Source organism: Gavialis gangeticus, unplaced genomic scaffold (genome assembly GCF_001723915.1).
Source record: "Gavialis gangeticus isolate Ggan-Ray unplaced genomic scaffold, GavGan_comp1, whole genome shotgun sequence".
Taxonomy (NCBI): domain Eukaryota; kingdom Metazoa; phylum Chordata; order Crocodylia; family Gavialidae; genus Gavialis; species Gavialis gangeticus.
This window is the reverse complement of record NW_017729022.1, coordinates 163,668,981-163,681,999: the sequence shown is the minus strand read 5'-3', so window position 1 is coordinate 163,681,999 and position 13,019 is coordinate 163,668,981. Positions and strand designations below refer to the sequence as shown.

The following is a 13,019-nucleotide window of genomic DNA, read 5'->3' as shown; positions in this document are numbered from 1 at the left end:
TCCCCCCCCCCCCCCCCCCCCCCAAAGAAAATCATGCAGCTGATCAGATTGCACTATTGAATCTGGGGGAGAGATGAATGTCCAACAGATACGTTTCTCAGCAGGATGCATGTTGCCCTATCACAGCCTAGTACTGTGGATTTATTTTTGTCACGAAGAGCAAGAGCAAGTTCAAAGGGAATCTTCTGGTTCTCTCCCCTGGAAAAACATGCTGTGATGGCTAAAAGGTCAGAAAACTACTGGCCTAAAGCAGACCCTGAGAAGGAGAACATTTCTGCTTTGAAACTGTATACCAGGGTCACCAAAAGAGATGCTCCTGTTACAGTAAAGGCTGTTTAATTTCAGACCACATAAGCAATGTCTTTTGATCATAGGGGTTTTTTGTTTGTATTTTTATTTCTTGATCTCTCAGTGTTGAGCCTTAGGTACTTAAATGCCGTGAGTCTGGTATTGACAGAGACATTGCATGCAACGCTCTAAAAATATTTGTATTGTTCTGCCCTCAGGGGAAATGGAGCCTCTGAGGGAAATAAACAGAGTCAAAATCTATTTACCAAGTAAATGAGTCTTGTCCATGTAGGAGTCTCCTCTGTTGCCAGCATCTGCACTGGGGTTAGCAGCCTATTCCTGCATGTGTTTTCTGACTGAATAATTTTCCCAACCTTTGTGTGAAAAGGACTCTGTTGTTGTTTGTATCTCCTCTGTGTGCATTTCCTCTAATTGCACATAACATCATTCGCCAGATCAGAAACTGTAAGAGGAGCAATTCCACCTTTCCTCTCTACACATAAGCACGACTATTTCTGCTTCTTCTGTGTTTTCTTTTTCCCTCTCCTTTCTTTATTCCCACTGCATCTGCCTATTCCTGACATTGTATCTGGCTCTGCTAGCAGTAACCAGTTAGCCGCTCTTTTTCTTCCTGATCTGTGTGCATTGCCTTTTAGTGATTGCTTTTCTGTTCACCAGTCATCTTGAGATTGTGCCTGTGTGATATGTTCCCTTTTTATCCCTCAAGAAACTTGACGTTTTTTCACATTTGATTTTTATTCGTAAGCCAGAGTTGATTTTCGTTCCGTTGTTTCCAAGTTGGCCAAATAGGATAATAGACAGCATGTGTATTTTTGTACTTCTAGAAGGAGCTGAATGATCTCAGTCTATTTCAGTTTTGTTTTGTTTTGTTTTTTACATCCGTAATGAATGATATTTTACCACATCTTAGTCTCTTGTTTTCCCTACCCAGTCTTGAATCAGAATGTAAACTTTGTGCTAAGCTCAGTTCCTGGAACGTCTCTCTCCACTTCTCCCCACAGACAATCAAGTTCTCCTCCTCCCATCAGACGGCGGCCCACCTGGAGTAGGTCATCCTTGGTATGTACTGTGGTGAGATATTAAATAAATGTGCTGATATCACTGCTACCGGGATGGGGCGTTTTCTAAACATCTAGTAAAAACATCAGCTGACTAAGCAACTGCATACTTGCAATTTGTTCCTACCATATCTGTCTCTGTGTTTCAGCAGAATCTGTGCTACTTATTCTGTTCCTTCAAAAAGGCATTTCTAGATCTTTGTATTTCGATGATAGCAAAAGTTGTATCCTCTATTATTCTTTCCAAATTCTTCCTATAGCTACTATGTTCTGACAAGTAACTGTTACAAGCTATAGACCAGCCCTGTTACCCCTCCAGAGGGGTTGAATATTCTTGTCAGCAGTTTTTCTCTCTGAAGTAACTTGCCCTCCAGAATATTTCTGCGTGCCTTTTACAACAGTTCTGTGTCACACCAAATGACTATTTTGTCTCATACGGTAGCATGGTAATAAATCAATAGATGTCCACTGGAAATGAAGCAGCACCTGGTGTGCGGGTGGCTGTAGTGTATTTCCATTGTGTTCCAGCAGAATCGCCAGTGACACTGACTTAGATGGCACCAGATCTTTGAGAGAGAGAAACATCCAAGAGGCCAGGAGTTGCCTCATTCCTACCGAGGAGTTCATCGTTCTGCCTGACATCTCAAAAGAGCACGATTTTCAAATAACAGAAGTCTTTGCCTGCTTGCAACAGAATTCCATAATAACGTGTGCATTACAGTTTATTCCTGGTATCGCCTGATAATACGATACATTCCTTGCAGAAGGTGCCTCCTTTTTGGTAGAAATTTTAAATTTAGCTATTTCCAATTGCTTAGGTTCCTTCAATTTTTGTCAGTCTAAGCCCTGATATTCAGGCTGCTAGTAGAAGCAGCCAGAGAAGAGCGATGCTATTCTGAGAGAGCGCTCTTCTTTTTTAATATCCTCAACTGTAATTGGGTCCGGCCTCTTTTCCTTGGTTCTTGCTTTACCTTTTCCCTTCCTTTCTGCATTCAAGGAAGTATCATTGATGGGTTGACTGCAGAAATTCTTCATTCCAGACATGTTCACTTGTCTCCTAAACCATGGCGTGGTCTTCTTACCTTTACCTTCATTCTTTGCCTACTTTTTGTAGTTTTGTGCCCTTACCTGCTTTTGTCACAGTTTAGGTTCTAAACTAAACTCTTTAAAGGTGAAGAGTCTGAATAAAATATTGCAAAAGAAGGTTTGCAACATACCATTTTCAAAAGAGGCTTGAGCATTATTGAACCTGTGTTCCACTGACTTTAAATAAGAGCAAGGTTCCTTGGTGGCTACATCACCTTTGGGCTCCAGAATCACTTAGGTACTTTTGAAAATGTCATTTTTTCTCTATCTAACATAGCTCAAAGCACCATTTTGTGGAAGGATGTAGAAAAATTCTTTTTGCATTTCACCTGCAAAGACTGTGGCAAAGCTCCATTTTGCTGAGGTTATTCATGCTTCTCTTTCTTTTTTTAAAATCTTTTTATTCCAGCCAAGACAGCACCCTTTTATACTGCCTCCTATGCATGTCCAATGTGGAGAACATTACACTGAAACACACAATTCACAAGGTATCTAGAGCTTATGTGTTTCCTTCTAAGAATCTATAGCTCAGTGTGCAAGCTCATTAGATCTTGATTTCTAATGTCATCCCTATCAAATGATAGTTAGTCTTGAGAAAAAAAAATGCAGCTTCATAGTTAAGATTGCAGAAGGGTTAGGTTTAAAAGAGAAACTTTCAAATGTCTCCAAATTCTTGGATGGGTTTTTGAGATAAGGTGAATGTTGTCAAGTTTGCCAAGGAATTGCTAGAGTCATTAGTCAACAGCAATTCATAATTCATATGTTAGCAGGAGATGTTACTGCATGACTCATGCCTCAGCCATTGGCACCTGAATTTAACATTTCAGTCTTGTTAATACTTTTATGTGCAGGTACAAAATAAACAAGAAGGAAGTGAGCTATGAGGAATGTAGCACATGTATGCTTTGATTCCCTGAGCTATGACATAGAATATGGTACCACAGTCAAGGTCCAAAAGGGTTGGAGATGTTTGTGTCTGTGCACGGCACCTAAGAAATGTTATCCAAGGAAATTCTACAGTTGAAGCCTAAGACTTAGGAAATTAGAGAAGGGCAAGAGACAGAGGAAACTTTGCAGAAAATATTATATGCCCTTGAAGAAAATGCACTGGTTGGGTCATTATGATTGAACATCATGTTCAAGTCGCATCTTCCGCTAACATGCTTCTGCTAACATATGCCTCCATTGTTGTTATTGACTAGTGCCTCGAGCTGTAGCTTTAGAAGAGGCAAATGTTATTTCCACACTCTCCCTTCCACACTCCCACTCTGCCAGAAAAGTTGACTGAAAGGTTTTATCAGATCACTTTGACTAGAGCTGGGGATAGAGCCCAGATCTGTATTGAGATTGACTCAGAACTCACTTTTTAACCACATGAACTTTAAAATGAATTTGCCAAACTGTTTATCTGCATACCATGAAAGACACAATAGAAGTGCTCTAGTCTGCCTGAATCATCAGTAGTAAATACATGATGGAATTTCAATGTTCTGACTGTCAAGAACTACTTTTAAAGATGGAGCTGGCTAAGTTTAGGAAAGAAATTATATTACTCACTTTACAACGATAGCAAAGGGCTGGAGTTAGTGCCTCAAGAAGTTATTTCCATCCCAGTGTCCTATGAGGCAGAGGCTGTAGAAAAAAATGAACTGAGATTTTGAAGAATGGGGTCCTGTCCTGATTTAATTGCAGACTACTTATGTGATGTTGAATAAGTCATCTTAAAACAGATTTTTAGAAAAGACCATTTTTCTGAGTTCTGTGGAAATTTCGGAAGGAGGATTGGCTTGTGGTCTCAACTGCAACTCGAAGCCTGACTCTTATTCCACCCTGTGCTATAAACTCTGTCAGACCTAGGCTTAATCTTTCCATTTCTCCAGCTCAGAGTTCCAGTTTCTAGGCTATTTTGATTTCTCAGGGGCATCACTGCTTAAAATGACTTGCTTAAAATCCCAGAGGCAATGTGACTACTTTTGACATTGAGTAACATGCTGTCACCCCACAGGAACCTCACCATCACCACCTGCATGAGTAGAAAAGGACAGTGACTTGCCACGCAACAAAAGAGAATATATGGAACATGGGTGGCGAACTTGAGGCATATACACCCCAAATGTGGCAAATGAGGGACTAATTTGTGGCACACCTGCCAAAAAGGTTGGCCCCCACTGAGTTAGAAAGTGTGTTGGCCTGAGGATTACTGCTGTATCTCTAGAGAGCAAATGTAAATTCTGCTGAACTGCAGCATGAGTGGATGGTATAGGAAGTGTCCTACAACCTTGTCCTCTACTTCTAGAACTCCACTCAAAACTTAGGTGTAATTTGGATCCAGGAGTAGGTTCAGCAGTTTATACAAATAGGGCTCAGTACCATAATTCCCCAAATTCTGGGAGAACTTGGATCTGTAGGATTTTTTTGGTCCTATTTTTGTGACTTGGGGACTAAGACCAAATGTTCTTTGCAGCTGTAAACAAAACCTCCTCTTAATCTTTGGGTCAGATTATACCAGTTCTGGCAGTTTGATATTGGAAGGATTTAGAGGATTGTGGCATTGACTGTGTCCTTGTTTATTAAATTGTCCTTGCCTCTTTCTCCTCTGCACACAGACAGCATTTTCCATGGGAATGAAGAAGCATTCTACTGTAGATCTCAAACCAGCTTGGATAGGTGTCCAATGGACTTCAGCTACTTAAATGGTAATGGGCCCAATGGCAGCGTATGCAGTGCCCACAGCATGAACTCCCTCAACCATTCACAGAACTTTGTTCAGGCTTCTCCAATGTCCTCCAATCTCAGCATCCCAGGAAGTGACATCATGAGACCAGACTATATTCCCAGTCACAGACATAGTGCAATCATAGTGCCTTCCTACAGGCCAACTCCAGACTATGAAACGGTCATGAGGCAGATGAAGAGAGGGGTTATTCACATGGACAGCCAAAGTCAATCTTTGCGGAACCTCAATATTGGAAACACTCATGCTTACAACCAATCAGAAGACCTGGTGTACAGCCAACCTGAGATTCGGGAAAGACATCCCTATACAGTTACTTATGGACCCCAGGCTGGTTATAACAAACCTGTTGCCCCCTCTGACCAAATGAACCCTAACACTGTGCAGAATAAGACAGCAGCCAGTGCCATATCCCATACAGTTAGCACACCAGAGTTGGCAAACATGCAGCTGCAGAGCAATCAGAGTTATAGCACTGCTCACATGTTAAAAAACCATCTGTACAGGCCTCCACCTCCATATCCACGTCCACGTCCTGCTACTAGCACACCTGACCTAGCAAGCCACCGCCACAAGTATGTCAGTGGCAGTAGCCCTGATTTGGTTACTCGGAAGGTCCAGCTTTCCGTGAAGACATTCCAAGAGGATAGTTTGCCAGTTGTTCATCAGTCTCTTCAGGAGGTCAGTGAGCCCCTCATGGCAGTCAAACATCCTGCAGCTGTCAACAAGCGCCATAGTTTGGAGGTCATCAGCAATATGGTGCGTGGAATAGAAGCCATGGCATTAAAGACTTTGAATGCCCCTCTGCCACGTAGAAACACCTTGCGAGAGCAGGTGCAGCCAGAAGAGTCAGTGCAGATGGGACACGAGGTTCAGCAGCTCCCTCACTACCATCATAAGAAAACCTTCTCAGATGCCACAATGTTGATACACAGTAGTGAAAGTGAAGAGGAAGAAGAAGCAACAGAATCTGTCTCTCAGATAGCAGCCCTCCATGAACAGCTGCAAGCTGCCTTGGCTAGAATACCAAATAAACCTCCTCCAGAGTATCCTGGGCCAAGGAAAAGTGTTAGCAATGGAGCCCTTAGACCAGACCAAGTAAATATTTCTGCAGCGGTAGCCAGAGCAAGGGCTATGAGACCAGGACCTTCTAAAGCCATTAGTGTATCTCGGACTGATCAAATGACAATAAACGGGTCTCCCCTGGGACCCTCTATCTCAGAACCCGACCTCACAAGTGTAAAGGAAAGGGTCAAGAAAGAACCAGTGAAGGAAAGACCTGTGTCTGAAATGTTTTCTATTGAGGACAGCATTATAGAAAGAGAGATGATGATGAGGGTAAGTACCTTCCTCTGATGCAGAGGCTTTGAACCAAATAATGGATTATTTTCCGTACCAAATTAGATAACAGAAGACTGTCAGACCTACAAACAACAAGGAATGTAAAGCAGATTCATGCAGACAAAAAAGTTGATGGTAATTGGATGTACTTAAAATTAAGAATAACTTAAAATGAAGCCTTGTTTGTGCAGTCATTCAGCAGTGTTTGCCATTTTGGAGAATAGTGAACATGAACTTATTTAAATGATACAGGTGGGGAATTCTGATTTGGTAGCCTTTTCACACCAACTTTGAAGGGATATAAAGTCAAGTATATGTGATATGTAGTATAATGGAGAGTCTAACAATGGTTAAACAGTTAATGTCTTAATGTTACTTTTTTCTACAGAACTGTGGCATGAACCTAGTCTACAACTGTACTTAATATGGCTGTGTAAATTTATGGCAACTAAATGTGGGTTGTAGTAAAACTTGAATAGCTGATTTTCTAAATTAGGAACTTGGCACTAAAGGAGCAGCTCTACTAAGTTGAAGGGGTAGAAATGCTGTTTTTTTAACATGTACAATGTAGGTCTTGGAATTCTTAAACACATTTTTCTAGAACAACAGAGGGTACGTGCCTGCCTTCTGCCACACACCACAGAAGTTTTCAGATAAATGTAACTTCAAACAAGTCAGCGAATGAATTATGGCACATACCTGGCACGCCTAGTGTTTAAAGAGATTAAGCTGATATCAGTGCAGTGCTACACCTTGACTGGCTCTGACGCATTATTTTCTTTCAACAGCTTAATTTAGGCACCCTGCATTACAGAGATGCCTTTTTGCAGAGATTATATATTGAGGGTATTTCTTCTGCTCGTGTTAGAAATACATGTCTACTAATCTTTAATTTACTAAGCAGACAAATAAAATGTCTGTTCTCTGAACCTAAATAATTAGCAGGGAAGGTTTGAAAATATAAAGAGATTTAGGTTCCAATACTGCAGTGGCTTACATATGTGTTTAACTTTAGAAATTGTGAGTAGTCCTGCTCAAGTCAAGGACAGTTATTTGTGTATGTAATTCTTTTTTCAGAATCAGAGCCTTAGAACAGATGACACACTGAATCTCGTTCTATTAATGAAATGAGCAAGTGGTCCAGAGGGATGTATAAACAATTTTGACTAACTAATTTCTCACTAAGCCTAATATCAGCAAAACAAATGAGAAATTACTGAAGATCTATGTTTAGAATAAAATGCTGCTCTGTCTTCAAGGGTATTTTCAAACTTGTTTGGAAAGTTGCTATTTTGTTGCTGATGATTTTTGCATTTGAAGTTTTGGTAGCAAAAACAAAAGTACCTGTTCATCTGTTATTCAACAGGTATTGGCCCTCTCTAATTTCTGCATTTGTATTAGCAGAACTCAAAGGAAACTCTCTTGTGTGTATTGAAAACCGCCTCACTCTGAATCATGTTGTTCTTATTTTCTATTATAATCTTGTGATTGCCCCAAAACTGTATCTTGGAGGTTGCAATAACCCTGATCTAAGCCTTTGTGATAAGAAAGATGCTCCTGGTTGCAAAATATAATGTCTCACACACACACACACTGTAGTGATAAGGCCTGTTCAGTGTAGAGTGTCCCAGAATACGTTGTAGGACGGGAGCTTAAATGGTTCAGAAGTGTTTGTCAAGGCAGAGAAGTGTTGGGCCTACTAGGTTGGTAAGTAGAAATGTAGTTTGAAAACCTCAGTTCTGAATAATTGTTCAGCATTAAATAAACTTTGTTCACCCTCTAAATGTATTATTTCCTGATACATTTTGGGGTGGAGAGAAGAAAGGAGGGGGATATTCTTTACCTAACCTAAAATTATGTTCAGAATGGTTTTTAGCTTAAATCAGGAGTTGCATAACATTTTAACCTCTTTCACTACAGATCTCAAAATTGTGCTAGCTAAAAATGAGTGCGTTTTCCATGCCTGAGGCCATAACTGCAAGGTGGACTATTTTAATTTTGTGATATTGCATTTTGTTTCAGATATCAAATTTCTATGAAGCATTTGCCATAATAGCAAAAAAAACAAACAGGGCAAAAATACCAGATCTTTAGCTTTCTATAAATCTAGTAAAATCCTGGTTTGCTGCTTTTCCAATTTCACCAGCAACATGATTTTCTTGTAACACAGTCCTATTGTAGAACCCGATGGCAATGGAAAAGTTTACAAACTGATGCTTGCCAGAAACAAGCCATTCACTGTATCTCTGAAGGGAGTGGGGTTAAGTAATGCTTTCCCAGTAGGAGAGCCTAAACCAAATGCAGCTGTTAACTGGACTTGATTTGTGCATGGTTTTACCCTGAAATAAGGTAGAAAGATTGAATAGAGGGAATGGAGCAAAATATTTCCCCCCTCTTCACCCTTCTGAAGTAGTACAGTCTCCTTGATGTCTCCACTCCCACTAACATGAGGATGCTGCTGAATGAAATTAGAGGTTTACCTCGTTTGCCAAGCTTAATTTTAACGTTCAACATGAAAATGAAATAAAGCAAAATCTGTATCTGTATGACATTACTTTTCTTTTTGGAAGCCTTACATGGTAGCATCAAGTGTAGACATTAAACACTGGACAGTCATCACCCACAGTAGTTAAACTCTCAGTGTATCCCATTCAAAGTATTCAGCAAACACCATAGCAAAGACTGATACTGCAGAGAAGCAAGCAGCCAGTATTTTTCAAGATGTCCACTGCAGGAGTTTGAAGTTAATATCCTTTCTTTTAAAACCAGCTCCAGCATGGTCCAGGTATGTTGGCTAAATTTTGGCATCACAATGTGTGGTGGCCTGCCATGAGCTTCACATTAACAGAGAGATGCATGAGATTTCTTTTTGCAAGTCCTTTGATGGCAAGTAAAACTATATTATACTTTTAGATTTTCTTTAACATGAATTAAAATTCTACACTCATGTAGGAGCAGGCCCTTGAGGAATAATAGGAAGAATAGAAGTTGTATTTAAATTGACTATGCTAATGGTGATCATCTGCATTCCTTGGCCAGAAAGTTGCAGATTTTGAAGATTAAAAAAAACCAAAAACATTCCAGCATTTTACTGGCATTATAAATAATCACAGAGAGATGAAAACATGTCTTTTCTTGCCAAAAGAATCTAGAGAAGCAGAAGATGGCAGGCCTGGAGGCCCAGAAGAGGCCCCTGTTGTTGGCAGCGCTGAATGGACTCTCAGTTGCTAGAGTTCCAGTGCCTGAGGATAGCCAGGATGAAGTAGCCAAGGTGCCAATGGATGAGAGGGTAAGATTGAGTTTTGTGAAATATTGTTTGTTCCTTTTGTTTGCAGTGGTACACATTTCTGAATCTGGATTTAAAAATCGAATCTATTACTCATAGATCGACACATGTTAAAACATTTTGTGGAGGAGCCATTAATTGTCTTTGAGTGGACAGGACAAACACTAGGGTGTTTGATCACTGCTGGATCAAAAAGCTCTGAATGCCCTGAACAGCCATACGAGAGGCAAGGATTTTTTAGGGTGGTATCTATTATTGGACCAACTATGTAGTTGAGATAGAGTTAGACAAGCTTCGAATGCAAGATGTTCTTACATAGTTGGTCCAAAAAAGGATACCACCCTAAACAATCCTTGCCTTGCATAAGTTTTGGACCCTTACAACTACAACATCACTCTTACACTACCTAAACATTCATGGTACTGGAAGTTGGGAATACTCAGCACCTTACACAATCAAGACTTAAAATTAGTATTCTGCCCATCTTTTTCGCCAGGTATCTTTCCACATCAGTCACTGTTAGTTGTAAGAAAAAGTACAGAATCGATGCATGAATTGGATGGTCCTTAATCACTGCTCAAGAGTCAAAGAACTCTTTCTCTTAGTTCTCTGTGTAGGTGCATGTGCATATATGTATGTTACCTCAAGTTTTTTTAAAAGATCTGCTGCTACTGACATATATTCCTGTTTTGTACATTTAACTTTATACCCAATGTCAGGTGTGTATGCAAATAAGAAAGCTTGTACCTTATTTGTACGTATATGAAGCTTTGCACATGGACAGAAGTTGTATGTGTACAAATTTAGGCCATATCTTGAAAATGTAACCCAAGCTGTATTATAATAGGATAGGGGTGCTCAACATCTGGCCTGTGGACCAAATCTGGGCCACAGTGGCATGTCATCCAATCCATGCAGCTCTCACAGGTCCAGAAATTTGGCAGTAAGGGAGTGATGGCAACGCTCCCATGCTGCCAAAATTCCTGACCTGTAGAGAGCCCTGGGCCCTGCCTTGCATGCCAGACAGATCACCTGATCCCACCACTCACAGCCAGGCAGAAGTGGCACTGGGTCTCAGGGCCCAGTTCCACCACACAGGAACAATGCCAGGCACCAGGCTTAATTCCAGTGCAGGGGGCTAGGAGTGCTTGGCACTGAGGCCCCAGGGCCCAATCCTGGTACATGGAGACAGGAAAGGCTGGTGCAAGGCCCCAGGGCCCAATCCCAGTGCACAGGGATAGGTTAGGGCAATGCTGACCCCCAAGGGCTCAATCTCTGTGCATAGCAGCAGGAAGGGCAGTGCTGGGCTCCAGGGTCTGATGCCAGTACACTGGGCTTGATCCAGCTAGCTTTATCTTGCACCAAAATCAATAGAAAAGTTAAAAATAAATAAATAAATAAAAAGCATGCTGGAAACAAAATTCTTGGCTGGTTACCTCAATGGAATTAAGTGAAGTTGTATATCCTCTAGCGGCATAACACTGTATAGTAAACCGTATGATTTGAGCCACAATAGAGCAGTTTAGATTCTTTACATTTCAGCAGCGGCTACACAAGATGTTTACTGCAAAGCTGACTAGCTCCACAGTAATCTACGTGTGTGCCCTTATTAGGGCGCAGGAAACTAATCAACTCTGCAGCAGGGTAGTACTTCTAAATATCTGGGATAGAGTTAGATAAACTCCTGCTGCAGGGTTTTTTCATGCGCAGCAGTGCATGTGTAGATGCTGAACCATCTGGTTGGGGCACAAAGGTGTTTCAGTGCGGAAGTTGCGTGCCAGCTAGCCCTGTGCTAAAGCATCCTTGTGTCCCAGCCAGCCCCTCTGCAGAACACTGGGCCCGGTCAGAGCAACCCAGGGCTGGCAGACTGACCTCCAGGGCCCCTCACCAGCTGGTTCAGTGTGTTGCAGTCCAGTCCCATGTGTAAACAGCATGCCTGGGAGCTTCCCAAGAGCAATAAACTCTGGCACAATAAGCTCTGGAGTTTATTGCTGCACATTAATGGCGTGTGGATGCACCCACCGTGTAGAGAATCAGCAGTACAAATGCTTTCACAAATTTTCTGTCAAAAAGTTTGTTGAATGTGCTTCCTTTTGTGCTGTTAAATCACAGTGCAAAATCTTGAAAAGGAAGTTGGAAGAAGGAATGGTCTTCACAGAATATGAACAGATTCCAAAGAAAAAGGCAGATGGGATCTTCACCACCGCAGCCTTGCCTGAAAATGCTGAGCGAAACCGAATCAGGGAGGTTGTTCCTTATGAGGAGAACCGAGTGGAACTGGTACCAACCAAAGAAAATAATACAGGTTACATCAATGCTTCACACATAAAGGTAAAATCTTATCTAGCATTGTATGGAATAGAGGATACCATAAGGAAATGTGTGTGGTTATTGCATGCACAGCCAATGTTTTCTGACATTCTAGGGCTTGAAAAAGGATTTTCTTACCTTTCCCTAGGTGTCTGAATAAAAATAGGCATGCTATTTTACCTTTGACATGATATCACTATATTGCATCTTTACTTTCCAAACTGAGGTCATACTGAGCTCGTTTACTTCTTATGTTTGTTACATTTTGGTGGATCTAGAAATAATTTTGCAGAAATACCACCTTCTGTGCAATGCTGTGTGAGCTTGCTTCTGATGGCTTTTGTTAATTAAGTTGAGGAGGGTACTCAACTTGTTTTTAAATACAACTAACATGTAGGGGTAAGCACAGTTCAGTTTCTACCACTCTGAACTTGCAAGAGCAACTGAATCAAAGGAAATGTTTATCTTAGGAGAAAAGTGTAGGCCAGGCTTCCCTTTAGAGACTCTTTAACTAGAAACCTGCCAGAGATGAGAGAGATACTTACACAGTGCATCCGCTGGTTTATGTGGTCCTATGCCCAGCCATGCCATTTTGGCACCATGTAGTGTGCCTAAAGGAACTGGCTGGGGTCATTGCAGTCCTAAAGGAACTGGCTGGGGTCATTGCAAGTCCCCTGGCGTGGCTTTATGAACACTCGTGGTGCTCTGGAGAGGTGCCGGAGGACTGGAAGAGGGCCAACGTGGTTCCCATCTTCAAAAAGGGGAGGAAAGAGGACCCGGGGAACTACAGGCCAGTCAGTCTTACCTCGATCCTGGGCAAGCTGTTCGAGAAAATTATTCTGGCACACATCCAGGAGGGGCCAGCAGGGAACGGCATGCTCAGGGGCAACCAGCA

General features: G+C 41.5%; 1 protein-coding gene across 1 annotated transcript in view; it reads left to right on the top strand.

The window, feature by feature from the left end:
* PTPN14 (protein tyrosine phosphatase, non-receptor type 14) overlaps positions 1-13,019 on the top strand; it is a 236,816-nt gene that overhangs the window by 202,772 nt on the left and 21,025 nt on the right. The window contains exons 11-15 of the mRNA XM_019516448.1: positions 1,311-1,368; positions 2,863-2,941; positions 5,060-6,525; positions 9,674-9,817; positions 11,927-12,145. Of these exons, the coding sequence (XP_019371993.1) occupies positions 1,311-1,368; positions 2,863-2,941; positions 5,060-6,525; positions 9,674-9,817; positions 11,927-12,145 (1,966 nt within the window). The remainder of the gene's footprint in view (positions 1-1,310; positions 1,369-2,862; positions 2,942-5,059; positions 6,526-9,673; positions 9,818-11,926; positions 12,146-13,019) is intronic.